This window comes from Hypanus sabinus, chromosome 7, assembly GCF_030144855.1.
Source record: "Hypanus sabinus isolate sHypSab1 chromosome 7, sHypSab1.hap1, whole genome shotgun sequence".
NCBI lineage: Eukaryota > Metazoa > Chordata > Chondrichthyes > Myliobatiformes > Dasyatidae > Hypanus > Hypanus sabinus.
In genome coordinates this window covers 126632491-126657361 of record NC_082712.1, presented here as the reverse complement: position 1 = coordinate 126657361, position 24871 = coordinate 126632491, and the positions used below count along the sequence as shown (strand labels likewise).

General features: G+C 42.0%; 1 protein-coding gene across 1 annotated transcript in view; it reads left to right on the top strand.

Annotated features, from left to right (window-relative positions):
- Positions 1-24871, top strand: part of LOC132397542 (kielin/chordin-like protein) — a gene marked incomplete at its 5' end in the record, with an annotated part of 349645 nt that overhangs the window by 144806 nt on the left and 179968 nt on the right. The window contains 2 exons of the mRNA XM_059976368.1: positions 6373-6501; positions 6669-6785. Of these exons, the coding sequence (XP_059832351.1) occupies positions 6373-6501; positions 6669-6785 (246 nt within the window). The remainder of the gene's footprint in view (positions 1-6372; positions 6502-6668; positions 6786-24871) is intronic.

Here is a 24871-nt window from a genome sequence, read left to right as displayed (position 1 = left end):
TGCTGACAATAGAGGGTGTTATTAGGGTTTGATGGACTGTCCTCTAGAATTTGAATTTCTCAAATTCTCACTGGACCATGATCCGACCACTGAATAACAGGCCATTGTCTCCCAAGCATTTACCAAACTCATTTCCTCAGGAGATCTTCCCTTCATTACTTTTCATTTTCTCCCAACGTGCCCAGTACCCTTCTACCTTCTCTCCAAGATTCACAGACAAACCTGACCTTGCTTTGGCTAATTTATGCCAATTGGAAACTATTTCTTTCTAACATCTTTCTCTGGAAAACAAAACTGCAGATGCAAGACATTCCTCATACAGTAACCCTTCCATTCCTGGAATCATTCTCGTGAATCTTCTCTGAATGCTCTTCAATGTCAGTGTATTCTTTCTAAACTGCACACAATACACTAAGTGTGGTCTCACGAGTGCCTTTTAGAGCCTCAACATCACATCCCTGCTCTGATATTCTATACCTCTAGAAATGAATGCCAAAATTGTATTTGCCTTCTTCACCACCGACTCAACCTGGAGGTTAACTTTTAGGGTATCCTGCACAAGGACTCCCAAGTCCCTTTGCATCTCTGCAGTTTGAATTCTCTCCCTATCTACATGATAGTCTTCCTGTTTATTTCTTCCACCAAAGTGCATGACCATACACTTTCCAACATTGTATTTCATTCGCCCATTCTCCTAAACTATCTAAGTCTCTCTGCAGGCTCTCTGTTTCCTCAACACTACCTGCTCTTCCACCTATCTTTGTATCATCAGCAAATCTAGCCACAAATCCCATTGTCCTAATCATTGTCATATATCGTAAAAAGCAGCGGTTCCAAAACTGACCACTGGAACTCCTCTGGTAACCGGCAGCCAGCCAGAATAGGATCCCTTTACTCCCACTCTGCGTTTTCTGCCGATCACCCAATACTCCACCCACGCTAGTAACTTACCTGTAATTCAATGGGCTCCTATCTTGCTAAGCAGCCTCATGTGTGGCACTTTCAAAGGCCTTCTGAAAATCCAAGTAGACCACATCAACTACATCTCCTTTGTCTACCCTGCTTGTAATTTTCTCAAAAAATTGCAGAAGGTTTGTCAGGCAGGATTTTCCTTTCCGGAAGATGATGCATTAATCAGGTGGATGGTCAGAGGCTTTTTCCCAGGGCTGAAATGGCTAGCATGAGAGGGCACAGTTTTAAGGTGCTTGGAAGTAGGTACAGAGGAGATGTCAGGGGTAAGTATTTTACACAGAGAGTGGTGAGTGCGTGGAATGGGCTGCCAGCGACAGTGGTGGAGGCAGATACGATAGGGTCTTTTAAGAGACTCCTAGACAGGTACATGGAGCTCAGAAAAATAGAGGACTATGGGTAACCCTAGGTAATTTCTAAGGTAAGGACATGTTTGACACAGCTTTGTGGGCCGAAGGGCCTGTATTGTGCTGTAGGTTTTCTATGTTTCTTTGAAACCATGCTGGCTTAGGCCTATCTTGTCATGTGCTTCAAGGTAATCTTATCAATAACAATCGATTCCAACAACTTCCCAATGACTGATGTCAGGCTAACAGGACTACAGTTTCCTTTCTGCTGCCTCCCACCCTTTTTAAATAGCGGAGTAGCATCTGCGATTTGCCAGTCACCTGATACAATGTTGATCCTTGAAAGAGCATTGTTCTTGAAACATCAAGGAAGAATTTAATGTTCAGAATGTTGACTTGTTTTTCACTGGTTCTGCCATATCTGGAGAGTCTTTCCAGATATTTGAGCTTACATTTTCACCCTCAGTAGTTTGAACTTTTCCTGTTTTCCCCTTCAGTGTTTGGTTCATCTTTTCTTGGTGTTTTGCCATTTGTTAACTTGACGGTTTGATTTTTGTGCACTTCCAAGTTACAATTATTTCCAATCTAAACAGTAGCATTTTGCATAATGAGCACAGTATATACTTTGATAATAAATGTACTTTGATTTTGACAGAACCATCTGCCTCCCCTATTTTGAGTCAGACCCTGACAAAAATGCTCTGTTCTTTATTTTAACTAAATCAGTCTTAAAATACATTGCAGAATTCTTCTCCCACTTCCTCTTCATTTTCCCTTTTCTGCATTCTCCTGCAGAAGAGTGAAACAATATGTAAAATGGAAGGAAACATTGTGTTTAGACTCCTGAAGCCTGCTGTATCACACAAACATGGTTTCAGGACCTCTTCAATGCTAATTCATCCTGTCCTCTGAATGCTGTGGTGTCGAGCAGTTTATTGATTCCAGCCTTAAATATACTCAAAGCCTGTGCACCCTTATCCCAATGAGGTATTGAGTTCCAGCTGTAGAGCACTATGTCCCCCAATTACAAACACACTGGCTGGAGGAAATGGTCTCTGGGGTGGCACAGTAGCAAAGCAGGATGCATAATGCTGTTACAGAACCAGTGATCAGCAGACAGGATTCAATTTCCACTACTGTGTCTACAGAGTTTGTATGTTTTCATATGATCATGTGCGTTTCCTCCGGCTGCTCCAGTTTACTTCGATATTCCAGCTTCCGGTAAAATGTCAGCACGTTCAGGTACAGGAGCCTTTCAGTGGCCAACCAAAGGTGCTTTTCTCTTTTTTAAACATCTTTTTTTAATAATCGCAAGACAATGCCAGACATTAAGACCTTCAAGCACTGCGGATCTACTCCATCAGCGAGCTGTTCGTTGGCGGAGGAGCTGGACTCGGTAGTTACCATGTTACTGCTTGCTACAGGAAGGCATTGGAATCGGTGCACGAAGGCGGTGTGGAGTATAAGAGCAAGTGACTGTCTTGGACGTTTCTCTAGCAATCGCAAGACCTTGTTCAACATTGGTAATGTGAAATACAGCAAGTTCATTTCCCTTGTCTAATGATGAGACAGACAGCGGGGGAGGTGTGTGGCATCAGGTTTAGTTAGGGGTAGGCCTCAAGCCATGGGCTTGCCCTTTGCAACAATCCAGAAGAAGGGACACCAGAGACAGTGTAGCGTGGTGTCCATGCTCGGTTGGGGGCTGGTCTCCCCTCTGTGCTGCCCTTCAGTGTTCATTCGGTGGAATGACAAGCTGGATTGCACGTGTACTTATGTTCATCTGTGGACTGCTGAGAACTGCTTGTTCTTACTGCTAGCTCCTATGCACCATCAATTTTCAAGACGTGTCCCTCAAAGACTTGTGCTATATTTTTTTGTGTGTGACTGTGTTTATTTGCTATTTTCTATGTCCTCTTTGTGCCTTGAGCTGTGTATGACTGTTAGCCCTGGAGGAATGCTGCTTTGTTTGATGTATTTGTGGGTATTCATGTATGGTTGAATAATAATTAAACTTGAACTTGAACGAAGACGTATGGGTTAGGGTTCGTCATGGGCATGCTATGTTGGTGCCAGAAGTATTGGCGACACTTGCCGGCTGTCGGTTTTGGTCATTGACGCAAAATAACTCATATCACTGTATGTTTTAACGTACACTGCATATGAGAAATAAAACTAATCTTTAATCTAATATTTATCTTTTGGCTTTTTTGTCAGAGTATTGTGCATTCAATGCTTTCATATCCTTCTAATCTATGGTGTGGCTGGCCAACCCTGCTAAATTTCTCATTGTAGAAATGCATTATTTAGGGCAGGAACCTTTTCAGTGAAGCTTAACTGCAATGATTCAAAGGCAAATAGACTCTCGTTTCGGTGCAGTGACCAAAGCTGCGCAGAGTTCAGATCTGGTTTCCCAGAAGCCCTAAGCTGCAGCTACTTGCAAGAATGACCAACATACCACTTACTGCCCTGATTGCTTACTCTACCTGCATGTTTACTTTCTGCATCCCATGAACATGCATGCAAAGCATTTTGCTGAAAACTGAATCTCATGAATTCCTTTTGCCCAAATGGCTGAATAGCTTATTGAACAAATCCACAGGATTTTTAAGTGCTTCTTTCTGCATTCTCCTTCCAGCTTCAGCTGCCGCATTACTTTCACTTATTGGCATATATACTGTATGTGTAATTTTAACTGCAATCAGCTTTGCTTTAAATAAATTGCCATTGTATTTGTCCTCTTCAGTCATTATGTCTGCTTCCTTTACAATAACTGACCACTTTTATTGATCACTTCCTCAAGCACTTAACTCTTTGTCCCAGGGGCCATGTGGGATTCCTGTGTTGTACAAATGTCTATTTGGTGCAAGTTGAGACTTAATGAGGAATAGTATTTCAGTTTGTTGATATGGGAGTTCATAGTCCCCCTATGTACTTTCCTCTGAGTTAAATATGGCAGCAGAGTGTTTATGTTATAGAACTAGCAATCCTAACAATTAGACTAATAGTCTAGAGACCGGACTTCTGGTTTCACCATGACTACTTGTGAATCTGAATTGAGAATGAAGTACTGTAAATCTGGAATAACTATCAGCAAGGCATGCAAAGCACCTGAGGTTCTCCATAAAAACCACAACTGGTTCATTTATGTACCTTACAGGCAGAGCTTGCTCCAAGCTCGGTCTTGCCTGTTTGTGACTCCAGGCCCATTTCTGGATGAATCACTGGGCAATCACATGTAGCAGACTCAGAAGTGGCAAAAACTGCACACGTTTGAGGTGACCCTGAAAAATCTTTCACACTAAAACTCAGGTGTTAGTGGCTAGATTGGAACAGTTAGTCAAGTCTCAATGCTGAAACCAGTATATCCCATGTGGTCAGGTCAAGCACATGCAGGGACATCTAATAACTAGCTAGCATTCCCATCAATAATTAATAATTGTCTTAGAAGAAGCACCAGGCAAGAGGCCATGATGAGGAGGAATTTCTTTAGGCAGAGAGGGGTGATCTGTGGAATTCATTGCTACTGGAGGTTGTGGAGGCCAAGTCACTGGGTACATTTAAGGTAGAGTTTGATAGATTATTGGTTAGTCATGGCATGAAAGGATACAGGGAGAAGGCAGTAGATTGGGACTGAGAGGGAAAATGGATCAGCCATGATGAAATGGTGGAGCAGACTTGATGGGCCAAGTAGCTTGATTCTGCTCCTGTATCTTATGGTCTTATAGTCACAATGTTAAGGATTGTCGAAATATTTTCTGCTGGAAAAAAGTAGGGCAAATTCAGCCACGTCAATTAATTAATTATTGGAACCTTTGGTACTTTTGTCAAGTACTGCTTAGCAATCACTTGCTCACTGATCTTACCAGAACCATTGGTATAAACCAGGATAAAAAGCAGAATTCACTGGCAAAGTGAATATGGCTGCCCTTGTCATTGTCAATATCTGGATGTATGTTGCATCATTGTCCTCTCAATGGGAATTGATGGAAAAGCCCTTAACTGGTTTGTTTCAAAGTAAGTTTATTATCGAATTATGCAAACAGAATACAGCTCTGAGATTCGTCCTCCTGCTGGCAGCCACAAGTCAAAGAAACACCATGGAACCTGTCCAAGAAACCATCAAACACCCAACGCGTGAGAAAAAAGACGAACTGTGCCAACTGCAAAAAGCGAGTGAACAACACATAGAATATCATCCATCTTACCAGGAGTCTAGCAGTATTCAGTTCAATGCCGATAGCCCATAGCAGGCCTGCGCCCCAATCCACATCAATCATCCTGATCAAACTGCTCAAAGCCAGCAAGAAATGAGAATGGAGGACTATGGATCCGGTGCAGGTGAAGGGGAGTAGGCAGTTTAAATGGTTTGCAACAGATTAGATAGGCTGAAAGACCTGTTTCTGTGCTGTCTTTTTCTATGACTCTATGAAAAGAAATATGCCTCTGGTTATGAAGTAACTCAGATAATTGCATTGCTTTGTTGGATGTGGCAATGACCAGTTATTGCTTCATTAGTAAATCCCTCTCATCAAAAGTCTAGGTATAGAGATATCTGCTCTTCCCTGTGCTGTGTTCAACTTCCTTCACAGCCTGCAAGGAGCAAGACTACTGGCTAACATTTGGGCTTGAGTTGAGAAGTGGCTGGTTATATTTGTGCCATGCAAGTGCTAATTTATTAATCATTTCTTCTCAATATTCAATGCCATTACAATTGCCAAGATGTGCACCATTAGCATTTTATTGTTTATGATCATTCTTTCTGAGGGCACTTTGAGATGAAGCCTCTCCCACTATGTTTGGTTATATTAAAAAGGGTAGTCATTTAACTTTGTGAACATTTACCTTTGTTGTGCTTTCCCACTGACTGTCTCCATCCTAATTTGTGGTTGTGGTTTATGTTTAATTCTTAACCAGCATCACTAAAACATATCTCATTGCTGTTTATGGATCTTTGCTGTGTGTTGTCACTTGTCTACACCATGAATGCAATGTACACCGACATGTCCTATGGTTGTGAAAAACACTATAAAGTGTTTGTTCTTTCTCCGTAACCTAGGGCTTTCTGTTTGGTGCGGGGAATATGGTTGCGACATGAGCTGCAACCACGGTGGCTGTGAAGAGATCTCCCGTGTGTGCCCTGTTGGCTTCACCATGGTCGAAACCAGCACTGGAATTAACTGCAAAGGTAGAAGGTTGATTTTGGACCTAGTTGGTATGCTCTTCATAAGTGTGTTTGTTTCATTGTCTCAACCTTTTTCTTCCCAGATACACAAGCCAAGACAGTGCTAAAATACCATCCTAGTGTCCGTTCTGAGTTACCTATACTTTGATCCACCCTTCGTTCTCTTTCAGATATCAATGAGTGCTCTACTGCCTCTTGCAAAGGGCAGTGCCTGAACAAGGAAGGCGGATTTGTGTGTGACTGCAGAGCAGGAATGCAGCTCTCCGCAGACAAGCACAGCTGTGTTGGTGAGGAAAAGAAGCCTGTACATCATAACTTTTGTTATTTAAAAATAAACATTCCGATTGCCTCAGATTCGTGTACATGAAAGGAACTTTTTCGAAAAGACAATTTGGGGTGAGTTTTAAGTGGTAGGAGAATGTGAAGATTAGAAGAGACAAGGCGGGTTGCAAGTCTTCTAGTTCTATCTCTTCTACTTGATTCTGTCAATCTTTCACAGTGATGGAAGGTTGGAATATGATAGGTGTGAATCTTGTGTTGCTCAGATACAGCAAGGCAGCATGGTAACATAACGGTTAGCTCAACGCTTTATAGTACACGCGACCTAGGTTCAATTCCTGCCGCTGCCTGTGAGGAGTTTGTATGTTCTCCCTGTGAATACGGAGGTTTCTTCTAGATGCTCTGGTTTCCTCCCACAGTCCAAAGACGTACTGGTTAGTAGATTAATTGGTCATTGTAAATTGTCCCGTGATTAGGCTAGGATTAAATCGGGGCATTGCTGGGCAGCATAGCTTAAAGGGCTGGAAGGGACTATTCCACACCGTATCTGAATAAATAAATCCCAACAATCAGTATTCTCTTGTGTAGATCAGAAATTCTCTATCTATGCATAAAACAGTAAAGATTCTCAGATATTGCAAAGTTTCACCTACAAATGCACATATGCTCATTTGCAATAAATGCATGCTTTGCTGTGGATAGAACATTTATCCATGCAGGTACACAGCTTCATGTACACACGTATGCACACTGTAAGGTCAAGCATCACACTGTCTGTTTCTCCAAATGTTTTGCTTTTTTTGCAAGTTGGTTTCATCTCCAAAGTAATAATGAATAAATGCTTGAAAGATCTGCAAGCCGATCAATGTTGTAAAGTGAAAGAGAGCTCAGGTTTCTCTACGGACAGCCCAGATAAATTGTGTTTCAATTCCATCATTTATATTTAGTTCATTTTCATGAGTTTTTTTTGGTATATTTCTAAAATTTGAGTATTTGAATCCCATGTAGTCTGCACTTTGGAGTAAGTAGGATCTGGACCCTTTAATTAATACCAGAGATGTCAGAAGTTATGTTCCCAGCTGTTTACTGGCATTGACAAAATAACTAATCAGGGTTGGCATTTGAAGTAAAACTGCAGATGCTGGATTTTGAAACAAGAATGCAGTCTGAGCCACTGACCTGACACATCGAGCGGTTTCTCTCCATAATGCTGCCTGGCTGGTTGTTGCTGCAGCTGACCAGCTGCGTTCTTCCAGGGGATTATTTCCACCTATCATTGACACAACAACTTAGTCAGATGTGGAAAAAGTCAATTATTCTCTCTTATTGCCAACATTAATCTAGCATGCACTGCATGGAAGTATGAGATTGCGTGGTGCTAAGGCAATCTTCTTCGGCATGGTTGTGGTTTGCATAGCTATTGCGATGTCAAGCAACAACACACACAAAATGCTGGTGGAACACAGCAGGCCAGGCAGCATTTTGTGTGTGTTGTTGTTTGAATTTCCAGCATCTGCAGATTTCCTCGTGTATTGTGATGTCAAGATAGTTTGATACATGACTAAAGGGCACATGGTGTCTTAGCTACTGACATTAAATCTTTGGCAGCTGGATTAGATTTTCAATCATGTCTCCTCATTCAGGCATGATATGAAATATTTAATGTAAGTAATGTTTGTCTCAGTAGCTCTTGGCATGGATGTTCTTATAACATCAGAATCAGGTTTAATATCACCAGCATATGTTGTGAAATTCATTAACTTTGCAGCAGAAATACAATGAAATACATGATTAATAAATATAGAGGAAAAACAATGGAATTACATATATATATATATAAAATAGTTAAGTTAAAGTAAGTAGTGCAAAAAATAGAAATAAAAAACAAGTAGTGAGGTAGTGTTCATGGGTTCAATGTCCATTTGGAAATCAGATGTCAGAGGGGAGGAAGCTGTTCCTGAATCATTCAGTGTGTAAACCTGATACAATTTGACATTATTAGCATGACAGGAATAGAAAACAGAAATGGAATATACAAGTGCACCTGAAATTGTATTTCCAAAATTGAGAATAAGAAACCCATTTAGAAGAACAGGTGGAGTGTTTTAAACTCCAGTTATTTTGATAGGAAGCAATTTGGAGATGTTGATTAGGATGATTCTGGCAATGAATAGATTGCCTTCTAGATTCTACTGCTGGGGCAAAATATCCTTTCTGCACCCAGCTTGCCAAGTCTTGTAAGAAATGCGTAAGTTTTAATGAGCTAAGCTGGCTGGATACACTTGAAAAGCAAATAACTGCAGGCACTAGATAGCAGAAACAAAAATATAAATGCTGGGACTACTCAGTAGGTCAGATAGTATCTGTTCAGTGAGAATTAGAATTAATGACCTATTTATCAAATGCTTCTTAAAGGAAGATGGTCAAGAAGGATCTTGCCCGATATTTCCTTACATGGCAAACAGCAACTGACTGTTTGGCCAGTTTGAAAAGGTCAGGGTGTCGGGGCAGGAGGAGAGGGATGGCTGATGTTCAGCTCATTGCTCATGAGATTTACTTGTCTCTGCACTGAACTGAGGCCGTGTCCTGCAATTAAAACGCTCCTGGATTGGCTGTAACTGGGTTGTGGACTTTAGTTCTGAAAGTTATTTGCTTACTTTTATTGTTTGCATGATTTGTTTTTTTTTTCCTGCACATTGAGTGTGTTGTGTCTGTGCACAACTATATATTGGTTAAATAAAAGCATGCACGCAGGAGATGGCTTTAACTGGTGTATTCATATGACGGGGGGGAGGGAGAGGACAATACGCTTATATAGACAACAGGTCAATACGTAGTGCTGAAACGGGAGGGTCATTGATCTAAAAGAAATAGATCCATACATTACACTTCCACCCCCTTTAGATTAATTCAACATAAATTGGTATATGTACAAAACATCGAATTTCCCTTTCATAAACCCATGTCCCAAATAAGCACGCTTCCACAATAACAGTCCATAACTAACTTCATGGTTCTAAAGGTTCAGTCTTCAGGATAGCAACTCTGGGCCTGTGGAGTGGCATCAGCTCTGGTAGGTTTCTTGTCTAAGACAACATTCTCGGTTTCCAGTGTTATGTTGCTGTAAGTGACATGATCGTCACTGAGAGGTAAGTCTGGTAACTGTAACGTGTCCACCTTATTGGATGCAATCAGCACAAGGGTGTTCTTCGGTTGAACATCCAGTATCCGTTCCACATGACGCCTCCATGTCTGACCTCCAACATCCACTGTACATCAGTGGTCCAGTTCTCATAGCAATCCTACTGGGAATCCATTTGTCTTCTCAGCAGTCAAGTGTTAGGGTTTCCTGTCCAATCTCAGAGCTCCTTGCTGCTTCACCTGGCAACTGGCTGAACTGTTTATTCTGCACTTCCCTCCGTAGATCTGGTTTCAGGAGCTCCATGTAAGATCTCAGATTCTTCCTCATGAACAGCATTGCAGGTGTTTGATTTGTTTTTGCAAGAACAGAATTCTGATACATAAAAGGAAAGTGGTCCACATTCTGCTGTAGAGAAATGACCTCCCTTGTCCATTGCTTTAATGGACTTCTTGAGGGTTCGGATAAACATTTTCAGCTCACCCATTCATTACTAGGTAGTGAGGAGCTGACTTGAAACGTTTGATGCTATTTCTCTTCATGAACAGTCAGAATTCTTCTGACGTGTATTGTGGTCCATTGTCACTCACAATTTGTCTGGTAAGCTGTTTCTGGCAAAGGTAGTCCTCAGAGCTGAGGACTACAGTCTTTGCTGAGGTGGTTGACTTCATTGGTATAACCTCCAGCCTCTTCAAATCAGCATATCCACAGCAACCAGAAACATGGAGTCCATGAAGGGCCCAGCAAAGTCAATATGTCCTCTTTGCCATGGTAATAATGACCACTGTCACGGTGTACCAGTGCCTGTGGGGGGGTTCATTTTGAACTTTTTGGCATCCTGAACAGCTTTTGGCCAAGTTTTCAATCCGTTTATCTACATAGCTCCAGGCAAGACTTTTCATCTTGAGGGTTTCTAACACTCTGGTGCTCGGTTTAGAGGGAACCACAACATCAGATCCACACATCAACATTCTTTGCGTACCATCAGCTGGTCTTGTCTCACTGAGAACTCTGGAAATATAGGGTTACCATCCTTGTGTGGTGATTTCATCGACTTTTGACAATGTTGTGACATTCCTTGTTTCCCTTTGTATTTCAGAATTTGTTACCAGCAACTGGTCTACCAATACTGTGTTGGACAGTTCTGCTGGGTCACAGTATGAAGGCTTTCTTCCTTCAGTTGCCAATAGAGGAAGACGTGACAAGCCATCAGCATTGCTGTGTTGTTTGTTACCCTTGAACACTATATCATAGGAGTGAGCTCCTAGGAATAATGCCCAATGTTGTAACTGGATAACAGTCATCACTGGAATTCCCTGCCTGGGATTGAAAATGGACAAAAGGGGCTGGTGATTTGTCACCAGTGTAAACCTTTGTTGATAGAGGTAGTGGTGGAACTTCTTTTTTCCCCTTGCTAGACTAAGGGCCTCTCGATCAATGTGCACAGTGGTGTTCTGTGCTCATCAGTGACCTTGAAGCAGATGCAATTGGGTGTACAGATCCATCCTTCATGGCGTGTGACAAAACCCCTCCAATGCCATGGAGGGGTGCATTGGACGTCAGGCTGATGGGCAGAGAGGGTGCAGAAGAGATTTTCCAGGATGTTGCCTGGTTTGGAGAACAAGTCATATGAAGCAAGTTTAGCAGAGCTGGGACTTTTCTCTTTGGAGCATAGAAGAATGAGAGGGGACTTGATAGAGATCTACAAGATTATGAGAGGCATAGATAGGGTGGATAGTCAGTACCTGTTTCCCAGGGCACCAGTAGCAAACACCAGAGGGCATAGGTACAAAATTAAGGAAGGGAATTTTAGGGGAGACATCAGGGGTAAGTTTTTTACACAGAGGGTTGTGAGTGCCTGGACTGACTTGCCAGGGATGGTGGTAGAGGCTAAAAAATTAGGGGTTTTTAAGAACCTCTTGGACAGGCACATGGAAGAAAGAAAAATAGAGGGTTATGGGGTAGTGTGGGTTTAGTACTTTTTTTTAAGGATTATATGGGTCGGCACAACATAGAGGGCTGAAGGGTCTGTACGGTGCTGTAATGTTCTATGGTTCCATGGTTCTATCATGGATGAGCAGTTCATCAGATGTTATTAAGTCTCTTGGTTTTCTTGAATGTTGTTCCACATCTTTCTGACCATTCCCACTTTGCTCCTGTCTGTAACAGTGTGTTCAGTGGATGCAGCACTGTAGAAATGTTTGGGAGAAACGGTGGTAATGGTTTACAAGGCCCAAGTATGACCTGAGTTGTGACACATTTTCCAGTTTGGGTGCCTATGGCACTGCTTCAGTCTTCTCTTGTGACTTATGTAAGCCGTGCTTGTCCTTGACATGGCAACAATATGAGATTTCATCTTTGAAAAACTCATATTTCTCTCTCTTAGCATGCAGACCATACTCACGCAGCCTAGTAAGCACTTTACCAAGGTTCTGGAGGTGCTCTTCTTCATCTTTGCCAGTCATGATGATGACATCAAGGTTACATTGTGTTCCTGGAACATCTTGGAGCACCTGATCCATTGGTCTTTGCCAAATTGCTGGAGCCGACACGATGTCAAAGATGAGATGATTGTACTAGAACAGTCCCTTGTGAGTGTTGATTGTGAGGTACTTCCTGCTTGACTCCTCAATCAACATTTGTAGATAGGCTTGTGACTAGTCAATGTTTGAAAGCCTCTCCCCGCCTGCCAAAGAGGCAAAAATATCTTCTATTCATGGCTAGGGATACCGCACAGTACTCAGCCCAGGGTTGATACTCAATTTGAAATCCACACATGTGTGAATGGCTCTGGCCTTCCATTTCTTGATCACTGAGACAATGGGCAGAGCCCAATCACTCCACTCAACCTTGGAGAGAATTCCAGATGCTTCCAGGTTCTGAAGTTCAGCATCCGCTTTAGGACATACTGTGTAAAGCACTGGATGTGCTTTGTAAAATGTTGGTGTTGCTGCTTCATCCAATTCAATTCTGGCCTTCATGCCTTTGAGTTTACTAATCCCCTTCTCTAGTATCTTTCATTAGCATTAAGCAGTTGTGCCAGTCTCTGGTTAGTTCTACCATCTGGGCTGCCATTGCCTATTGATGCCACACTGAGAGCTTTGACTGAGTGTCAGTTTAGTTGGATCTTTCTCAACCATTCACGTCTGAAAAGTGTTGGCCCTCCACTTTTCAATGTATAAAGCTCTAACTGTTGCGTTTCGCCTCTATACATCACACTTCCTTTTAGTTTGCCTTGGGAGACACTTTTTCACCCATGTAAGTCCTTAACATCACTGAGGTATCTTGTGAAAACAGTCTATTGTTGTCAGCCACTGGAATTATGGACAAAGCTGACCCTGTATCCAGCTCCATTTTGAATTTTACATGGTGTGTAAAAGGAAACCATGGAATTCATTCAAAGAATAACATCAAACTCCAAAACCCAGTCAAAAAAAAACCTAATTGTGCAAATGGCACAAAAACAAGAAAAAATACAGAATGTAAAACACAATAACAAAAGAGTCCAGGCATATTCACTTCAACTTAGTTCTAATTTAATCTAGCACCGTGTTGTTCATTATCTGCAGGCTGTTCTGATCAAAATCACCCAAAATAACAACAAAAAAGCAGCCATGACCAGAAACCAGAAACACCTCACAATGTGAACTACAGAATCTAATCCCCAAACTGCATCAATTAAACCTTTCCCAAGACTCAGGTCCCTGGCACCAGCCTTCAACAGCATCAAGAGGGAGAGAGAGAGACCATTTGAATGCAGGGGCCTTTCTCCAGGAGCAGCGAGTGGGAGAGAGAGAGAGACCATTTGAATGCAGGGGCCTTCCTCCGGGAGCAGTGAGAGGGAGAGAGAGAGAGACCATTTGAATGCAGGGGCCTTCCTCCGGGAGCAGTGAGAGGGAGAGAGAGAGAGACCATTTGAATGCAGGGGCCTTCCTCCGGGAGCAGTGAGAGGGAGAGAGAGAGAGACCATTTGAATGCAGGGGCCTTCCTCCGGGAGCAGTGAGCGAGAGGGAGAGAGAGAGAGAGAGAGAGAGACCATTTGAATGCAGGGGCCTTTCTCCAGGAGCAGTGAGCGAGTGGGAGAGAGAGAGAGACCATTTGAATGCAGAGGCCTTTCTCCGGGAGCAGTGAGCGAGTGGGAGAGAGACAGAGACCATTTGAATGCAGGGGCCTTCCTCCGGGAGCAGTGAGCGAGAGGGAGAGAGAGAGAGAGAGAGAGAGACCATTTGAATGCAGGGGCCTTTCTCCAGGAGCAGTGAGCGAGTGGGAGAGAGAGAGAGACCATTTGAATGCAGGGGCCTTCCTCCGGGAGCAGTGAGCGAGAGGGAGAGAGAGAGAGACCATTTGAATGCAGGGGCCTTTCTCCAGGAGCAGTGAGCGAGTGGGAGAGAGAGAGAGACCATTTGAATGCAGGGGCCTTCCTCCGGGAGCAGTGAGCGAGTGGGAGAGAGACAGAGACCATTTGAATGCAGGGGCCTTCCTCCGGGAGCAGTGAGCGAGAGGGAGAGAGAGAGAGAGAGAGAGAGACCATTTGAATGCAGGGGCCTTTCTCCAGGAGCAGTGAGCGAGTGGGAGAGAGAGAGAGACCATTTGAATGCAGGGGCCTTCCTCCGGGAGCAGTGAGCGAGAGGGAGAGAGAGAGAGACCATTTGAATGCAGGGGCCTTTCTCCAGGAGCAGTGAGCGAGTGGGAGAGAGAGAGAGACCATTTGAATGCAGGGGCCTTTCTCCGGGAGCAGTGAGCGAGAGGGAGAGAGAAAGAGACCATTTGAATGCAGGGGCCTTCCTCCGGGAGCAGCGAGAGAGAGAGAGAGAGAGAGAGAGAGAGAGAGAGAGAGACCATTTGAATGCAGGGGCCTTCCTCCGGGAGCAGTGAGCGAGAGGGAGAGAGAGAGAGACCATTTGAATGCAGGGGCCTTCCTCCGGGAGCAGTGAGCGAGAGGGAGAGAGAGAGAGAGACCATTTGAATGCAGGGGCCTTCCTCCGGGAGCAGTGAGTGAGTGGGAGAGAGAGAGAGAGAGAGAGACCATTTGAATGCAGGGGCCTTCCTTCGGGAGCAGCGAGAGGGAGAGAGACCATCACACACAGCCACTTTCCTCTGAAAGCACCGAGCAAGCGGGCAGTAGACTGCGCTGTAAAGTTCGTCTTCCACTCTTGCCTCAGTGATTTCTGTCTTCCTCGATGTTTTAATTGGGAGATTGGTGAGAAATGTAGTCTATCATATCTCCAGGTGCCTGATCTCCAGGCCTCTTGGCCTTGAGGCCACATGCCTCATCGAACACCTTCAGAGACAGAGAAGTGCCAGATCGCTCAACTGGCCTGAAAGCACAGCACGAAAGTGTAGATCCTAGGCTCCAACAGTAGCAGAACCACCTTTGAAAGAAACAGAAGACATAAAAGGAATGAAAGAAGTAGTTTTGTGAACCACCTGGAGGATGTCACCATTGCTCGCGTTGCTCACTAATGCAATCTTCTTGTCTTAATGTTTCAATGTTTCTAATTCTAGATCATGAATACTAGAGATTAGAAGGAGAATCTCAACAGTCATTTTCCATTTCTGTAGCATCCTTTTGTGGGTCTTCCTGTTTTCTGTCCACAGAATTCCATTACTATAGCACTCACTTTAGCAAGTGGAATTTCCTTGGATATGCCAGGAAATGTTTTGCCTTACCCACCAATGACCAATCCCACATCAGTTATTCTTTACATCTTCTCTTGAAAGGCTAAACCATTTCACAGTCTGATTTCCCAATTGTCAATAGGATGGCAATCAATGAACAGTAGCTTAACTGCTCAGACCCCTATCCCTCATTTTCTTGTGAGCAAAAGCAAGATAAGTTTGATTGGGATAGTTGTGTAATCATCTGGGCCAATTCTGTCCCACACCAACTCTCAAAATCACAGGACATTCTGGTTCTATGTCTCCATGATCATGAAAAAAATGCTTGTCCTTTGAAGTATGTTCAAAAAGTATTCCCAATTCTTAAGAATGAAGATATGACTTTGAAGAACTAATTTAGTAAAACAAGCTTTCTTTTGGAGAGAGCATAGAAAAAAATACAATGACCGGATGAGTGATTGTAAAACTTTAATTTGTTATTCTTATTGTTCAACAAATTCAAGATCTAATAGAGAATGAAAGTTTCGCAGCTGCAGAAATATTGTAAGGGAATTATGCCACTCAAAAAATTTCCAGATGCATGAAGTTCAGTAAGTTTCAGTTAGGTCATGATATTGGGCAGTGCCAGTATATCCTTCTCTTGTGTCATTAAGATTAATTTTCATGATTGACACAAGAGTCTCTCATCATGACGGTTGAGAGAGTTGACATTGTTCATGCCTTTGTCCTGCTTAGCATCAAGTACGTGCTCTGTCTCACAGTACTGATTCATACACCAAACCCCATCAAGCCAGATGTTTTCGAAATATTGAAATAAAAGCCACATTGGAGGAGTTATTATTCCTTGAGTGTTTTCCTCATTATCTATAACCATACTTCCTTGCATGGAAATCTTTGCGTGATTGTCTTCAAGGGATAAGAAGGGATGATGGTTAGTGGATGGTTATCATCAGATCACACTATTATGCAAGAGTCAAATGACTCATGAAGAATCTTTCACTTTTGGAGTTAGTCGGTTTCCTTTACCCTGCAGTGAGAGAACCTGCAAAATTGAACAGTATTTTAATCATCATTTTCAGTTCTATGTGGTTTAGAAACAGAATGAAAATCTTCTTTTGAATTGTCAACAGTTGTAAGACAGATGGAATGCAGTATCATAGGGTGGGAATATTTTACATTGCATGGGTAACAGGTACTGTGACTGTGCACACATTAGATCCCTGATGTTGACAGATCAGTAGTTTGTGACTGAAGAGACCCAATAGCCTAGTAAGCTAAGGTGCAAACACAGGCTGGGAAACAAAGTATTTTAATATAAATGTTTTGTTCTATCTTGATGCTTAGAAGCATGGAGGCATTTGTAATCTGGCCTAGACTTTGCTAAGTTAGAAAATACTCTTACACTCGTGAGCTATTTTGTTTATGCAGATAGGAATTTGCAAGTTAGTTCCATTCATATCTGTTCCACTGAAATAGGCATGAATGGAGTTTATATTTGACAATCATTTCCTTGAAAAAGCACAATTCAGTTCATGGCTAGCAAAATTTACACTTCTCTTCCGCAGTTTTCAGCTTTGGGCTGCTTAGGATGTTATTGCAATGACCAGGTTGACCTAGGTATTGTGTCCTAGATTCTATCATTTATAAGACCATAAGACATAGAAATAGAATTAGGACATTCATCCCATCAAGTCTGCTCTGCCGTCTCATCGTGGGTAATCCATTCCCTCTCAGCCACAAATTCCTGCCTTCTCATCGTATCCCTCACACCCTGATCAATCAAGAATCTATCAACCTCTGCCTTAGATGTACCCCGTGACTTGGACTTCATAGCAAAATCTCCACAGATTCACCACTCTCTTGGGTAAAGAAGTTCCTCCTCATCTCAGTTCTAAAAGGATACCTCTCTATTCTGAGGCTGTGTCCTCTGGTCTTAGACTCCCCCACCATCCTCTCCACATCCACTCTGTCAAGGCCTTTCAACATTTGATAGGTAGGTTTCAATGAGGACAGCCCTCATTCTTCAGAATTCCAGTGGTACAGACCCAGAGCCATCAAACGCTCTTCATATGACAAGCCTTTCAATCCCTTAATGATCTTCATGAACCTCCTTTGAACTCTCTCCAATGTCAGCACATTCTTTCTTAGATAAGGGGCCCAAACCTGCCCACAGTACTCCGTGAGGCCTTACCAGTGCTTTATAAAGCCTCAACATTACATCTTATTGCACCTCAGATTTTTGAAATTTCTCTCCATTTAGAAAATAGTCTGTGCTTTTATTTATGAATTTATTAATATTCTTATTGCACATTTATCTGCAGCACGTTCTCCATCTCATCTTAACACAAACAACAGAGTTTTATTTATGAAGCATTATCCTCTGGACAAAATAGGCCTCATGCCCTGAATGTAAATGACAGCGTTTACTAATTTGCTGCTTTTGTCATTTGGATGACCTTTTCCAGCACTGCAACGTGAAGTTCAGTTGTTTGATTAGTGTGAGATACTCAATATTGCAGCTGCTTGTTGATTGCCAATCTTAGGGTCAAATGACAGGAACTACGTTATCCCATGGAAATTTTCTTGTTGCAGAACAATTGTGCTCACCATCTGGACGAGTTGTCAGAAGACCAGCAAATTCCCTGCTCTAAATAGTCACCAGAAATCATCCTCCCCAGGAGAGAACAAGATTGGGCTCAATTATGCACCCCTGTAACCAGCCGGGACTTGTTCAGTCTCTTGCATTGAAACTGACCACTTGCTAAGATACCAGAAGTCTACTGGCACTTATGCAACAGTTTGCATTTTCATGGGTAGAAGTGGATAAAAGATTTGCAAGGAGGAGCATGTGTGTACATTAGGAATCAAAAGGTGGTTTTCCACAGATGTTCCTTAATCTAGAATTGAAAATATTGCATCAACCCAACAGAGTAACAGGTCACAAACTGTAGCAAATGTTTCCTTCATTTTGTTGTCATTGCTATAGAACCAGCAAATGAAGTTATTTTCCTTGTGATCTCATCAACTTCCCATCAGTGGAATTTCAGGCCTATGGAAACTGCATGAAATACAGAATACACATAATATTGTATAGCTTGTACCCTGTCCCCATCTTTATACTCGTTATCCCTTCTGATCAATCAAACTAATTGCTTTATTCCTGTCCAACTTTTAAGTTGGTCAGATGTTAGGCTGCTGGGGTAATTATGTCTGATTTGTTATTTTAGGCCAGGTTGTGGAAAGCTCTTTATTGCTGTCATGGGCTATCAAGTCTCTTTGAAACAGTAGCTGTGGGACTGATGTTGCCTGCAGATAGATTTATCTAATAGATGGATTATGACAGAGAACTGTCAGCTTGCCAAATGTATTCCTCAGCAGGCTCAATGTGGAAAGACATGGCCAATTTCCAGCTGGCTACTGGCCAGTATCAAAATCCAATTTACAGATAGCTTCAGCTGCTACCTGTTCTCGGGCCATTGCTTTAACTCTTTCACTGTACACTACATTGTACTTACCTTGGAAAAGCACTATGCTTTGTGCAGTGCTCGTGAAAAGAGCAGTAGTAACATCATAGCAGGAAGTCCTTTCAATTGGCGCAATAATGATTATGCATGAAGACTAGTGTTTCAGAAATTTTTTATGTGGAATTGCAAATAACGTTCTTACCGTTAGTAATTCTTCTGATTTGTAAGTCAACGATCTGACTCAGTGATTCAAGTGCAACGATGATCAATTACAATATCATTTCTTCCATGTTATCCCATTATATACCTGAATTAAGTAGAATAAAGATGACGGGACTACATATTTGTGATGTCAAGCAAGGCAGATTATTGTTGCCTGGGCCATCTTGAATTTGAGGTCATAATAATAGATTTTGTACTGGATATAATGATGAAGGTTTGAGATTACAAGGGATCTGTCAGGGACAAATATGTCAAAGGGAGATTTCCACAGTTTATCATGTATTATGCGCTGAGAAAAGCTTGCACAATGCTTGCACCACAAGCCCTTCAAATTTTGTATAGCAAATATGACATATGGAGTAAACCTCCAAAAACCATCCAACTACAATGTGAATGTATTTGTACTTAAATAAAGAAATCAAAACTGTCTGGTTTACTTTTGCCTTTTGCTTCCTTTTGCAAACTTGTAGAAGCTCATACTGTTTGTTTTTGTATATCTTGTCATCCTTAACTGTTATTCTATATTCTGAATCCAGGTCACCATTACTGTTCCCAAAATAATATCCTTCTCTTTAACACAGGGATTTGACCCAAAACAATTAACAATTCCTTTGACTCACAGATGCTGCATGACCCATTGAGTTCCTTCAGCAGATGGTTTCTGGCTCCAGATTCCATCAACTGCAACATCTGCCTTCTCTTTGAATTTGATATTGTGTCTACTGCCCTTGCAGTGCTGATACACTGAGTTAAACACATTTTCAAAACTCATCCAAGATGGAAACTTCCTTCAGGGTTTTTAATGAGATCTTACTTGTGAAATGGCAAGAAGTTAAGTAAAATAGATTAAATTCAATATAGAATCATTATGTACCTGAATATATTGTACTAATACTGATACGAACCCCATAACTGGGTCACTTACCAACAAAGATAGAGAGGTCCGTTGAAGTCTGATGGTACTATTTTTAAAAGTATTTATTGATAAAAGGGGCACAAAAATAAGATTAATGCAAACATGCAGATAATATACGTCGTCAATACTAAATCTAAAAGCGCGGGTATAATAATAATCAATAAGAAATAGCTCTATCATTGTCTAGGGGATAATGTATTGTCCGATGGAAATATAACAGCGACTGTTAGTTCGTTCAAGCTGCAGCGTTTTGGGTTTAAGAGAGAGATGGTTTAAACTTGCCCGGGTCTTTTATGATGCCAATCCTTTGAGTGGGGGAGTTAGTTTCCCCGTTGTTAGCTAAAAGCCATTTTCCGTGGTACCAGCCAACAGTCCCAGGCAACGGAACTGAACGCACGTGGCCTCCTTCAAATGGCTTCTTGCTATTACGGGATCGCTAGCGTTTCTTCTGGTGCGTCTGAGGGGCTGTTCCCACAGACCCTCTTTTATCCTGACTCGCAGGGTTGCAGATGTCAATCAGGTTTGGGGGTGATGCAATCCCGCCCTCAACCAGCCCACTTTGCCTGAGGGCGTCCATGTAGCAGTATTTTCAATTCGCAAATTCGTCTTCCAGAGACAATGGCCATGTCCCGTAGCTTTATATCGCTGGGGGAACGAGACATTCCGCACGTCTCTCTCTCATTTCCTGGGTCTCTTGACTCAACTCAATAGTGATCTTGCGATTCTCACAAAGGAGGGGGCTGCAGGCATAACAATACCATCAATTATTCTCACGATCGGTGTTAAGGTAACACACACATGCAATATTCCATTACTATGCTGTGTAGACTAGGGTCAACTCGTTGCACAACAATAGCTTAAGACCATAAGATATAGGAGCAGAAGTAGGCCATTCGGCCCATCAAGTCTGCTCTACCATTCAATCGTGAGCTGATCCCAATTCTTCCAGTCATCTCCACTCCCCTGCCTTCTCCCCAAACCCTTTGATGCCCTGACTAATCATGAACCTATCTATCTCTGCCTTAAATGCACCCAATGACTTGGCCTCCACAGCCACTCACGGCAAAAAATTCCACAGATTTACCACCCTCTGACTAAAGCAATTTCTCATTATCTTTGTTCTAAATGGACATGCTTCAATTCTGAAGTTGTGCCCTCTTGTCCTAGACTCCCCTACCATGGGAAATAACTTTCCTATATCTAATCTGTTCAGGCCTTTTGACATTCGGAATGTTTCTATGAGATCCCCCTCATTCTCCTGAACTCCATGGAATACAGCCCAAGAGCTGCCAGACATTCCTCATGTGGTAACCCTTTCATTCCTGGAATCATTTTCGGGAATCTTCTCTGAACCCTCTCCAACGTCAGTACAGTATATCCTTTCTAAAATAAGGAGCCCAAAGCTGCATACAATACAATAGATTGATAGCAATAAATGATAATTATAATACTTCCTTCAAAATATATCTACTACCAGTGTTTACCAATATTAAAAAAGCTTAAGACTCCTGTTTCAAGGACAAGTAAAGAGGGGATGGAGATGGATGTCTTCCTGCACAACACAAATTAATTTGCATAGGAAATGATAAAAAAAACAGCTGATGTTCAGGAAGTGACATTCATAGGAAATGAACTTTGCCTCTAGAGGTCAGAATATTCATCACCTGAAACCCATAGGATGGTAAACTTAATTACTGAAAACGTCAAATGATTATTTTGTTAAGTCTTTGGCAAAGGCAGGTAAGTCTAAGAGACTAGTCTTAAACAGTCTTTCAACCATTCTCACTTTGAAAATACCAGCCTTGATGACATTCTTGGTGGGGATCAGAAATACTAGGTCAGGTAACCATGAGTTGAGTGTGAGCAATACAAATAAAATGCTGGAGGAACTCAGCAAGCCAGGCAGCATCTATGGAAAAGAATACAGTCAACGGTTTCAGGCTGAGATCTTCGGCAGGACACCACAATCAATGGTTTTGAGCCGAGACCTATCAGCAGAGTGCGAGTTGATTAGTTTGACGCCATCTTGTGGCATGGTCAACTGGTTTGAGATCAGTAGGAACTTGACTCTTTTGGATTGTACATAGTGGAATTGTTGTGTAGGTGCTTGGAATTTTCAATCCTTTGAGATCTTGAAGTCAAGAACACTGCTGCTGCCACCATTGTGTATTTAATAATCCAGTAATATTCAAGTAATATTGTAAATATATTGTTTGATTCAGCATTCTTGTTGTTTACATAACACATTGAAGATTTTGTGTAAAAGTACGTAAATGGCACATGTCATCACACCACCACAGAACACACATGTGCCTCGATTAAAGTAAAACAAAGTTAGACTTACTCTCCTGGTCCTATAACTTTCGTTTAAACAGTTTGATATTTTGGAGTTATGAAACATAATAGTGGTGATGAAGAAACTTTATTGAACCCCAGATGACTACCTCAGTGTTGAAGCACAGTGAGACATTCAAGTTTTTAAAAAGTGCAGCGAGAAACGATTGAGCAAAAAAAAAACAGTGCAGTGCGTTTTTATTTTCTTTGGAGCAACACACTTTCTAAAACAGAATTGGACCCTGGCTCAGCTGTTTCAGTCATTGCATAAAATGACTATAAATGGCATGTCAAAGATGCTGAACTAAAGCCTGCAGATATCCAGCTTATACTGGAGAAAAGATAACTCCTGTGAGAATGGCAGTGAAATAACACAGCCAACACATTACATTAGGCTTGAATGTTGTAAAAACAGGAGAGCCCGCATTGTGCTGAGACAACTACAACTTGAGTGGAGATCCATCCACCATTTGCATGCCACATCCCTTATAATAGAATCCACTAGAAGCAAAATAAGGAAGTTACCACCTCCATGCTGTACACCATGAACCATTGTGTAACAGAGGGTGAAAAGATGTTGGTGCCACCCTCTGTGCCTCTGATTGCAAAGCATATTGGACAAGATTCGGTATGTCAACAAATACACTCAAAATCTTCTATAGATGTACCATGGAGAGCATTCTGACAGGCTGCATTACTGTCTGGTAAGGGGGAGGGGGTACTGTACAGGACCAAAAGAAGCTGCAGAGGGTTATAAATTTAATCGGGTCCATCTTGAGTACTAGACTACAAAGTACCCAGGACATCTTCAAAGAACGGTGTCTCAGAAAGGCAGCGTCCATTATTAAGGACCTCCAGCACCCAGAGCATGTCCTTTTCTCACTGTTACTATCAGGTAGGAGGTACAGAAGCCTGAAGGCACACACTCAGCGATTCAGGAACAGCTTCTTCCCCTCTGCCATCTGATTCCTAAATGAACATTGAACCCATGAACACTACCTCACTTTAAAAAAATATATTATTTCTGATTTTTGCATGATTTTTAATCTATTCAATATACATATACTGTATTTTATTATTATTATTATTACTTTTTCTTCTTCTATATTATGTATTACATTGAACTGCTGCTAAGTTAACAAATTTCACAACACATGCTGGTGATAATAAACCTGATTCTGATTCTGACAAAGGAAAAACCATGTTAATCAGTGGAATTGTGGAAGTGATGAAACCAGTGGTCCAACTGCAACAGTTTTTGCAGGCAATGTATCTGAGAAAGCTTCTAATTTGTTAATCAAGCAGTTACTTGTGAAATGTGGCTTGGTTTTAAGCTGGAAGAGGTTTCAAGGAGCTTCAGAAAAGTTACAAGCATTTGGCTCTTGTGAGTATAAAGAACTCTGTGCATGAATGAACTTAAACTAGGGGGCAAGAAGCTGCTTTTCAAAGAAGGTGCAAAGACCAAAGTCCAGCTGGATGAATGGAAGGCCAAAAAGAGAGGGGTTAATGGAGATACGAAAACAAAGGTTTCATGAGATAATGTTGTGGATGAGGAAACCAAGAAGAGAGATCAGATCATAAATGGAACAACAGAAGGATTAATAAGAGAATAAAATACTCTGGTGAACTAAATGCACCTTCCCATGAGCTAGATACACATCCTAGAAGGAAGAAAATGAAAAGGAATGGGATCAAGAGCCTGAATGACTTCAGAACAACGAGCAAGACTGTGATCGAGATCATGAGAGAAGTAAAGATTGAAGTAGATCCAGAGAGAAAAACTGAGAAAAGGAGAAGAAAGATGTTCATAGCTCTCAGAACCACTTCCTGCAGTCTCAGAGTCAACTCTTTCAACCACCACAGAGGAAGCCCTGGAACCTGAGATCATTTCACAGCCACAAGTTTCACCTATCAAGCAGAATGACCTTGCTTGTCAGGAAAGATGATATCCCACAAGAGTAAGAACTCTTCCATGGGTATTTTAGGCCTGAATGGGACAATTTAAATTTTCCATATGGTAGTTGTATTATATTGTATACTGTGTCTGTGTATATAGACACTGGGAACAGTCAGGACTGCATGGTGCAGGGGTCCGGGGTTCAGGTCCTGGTGGTGACGGCCTGGTCAGGGTCTTCAGCTGGGCCCCTCATGCTTATATTACATCTGCCAACAAAAATATCCAGATGTGAGAGACAAGAACAAGAAAACTCATGCCGGCTCTGATATTACCCAGATTTACAAGGTCGATGCCAATGGTTTGGGAATTGGGACCATGTCGTGAAAAATTGGCTAACGGAACAACAGGGAGCAGGAACTATGTCAAGACTGGACAACATGGAATTAATGGAATGCCACTTTAACAGCAATACACATGAAAGAGGATGCATCAAGTCATTCATG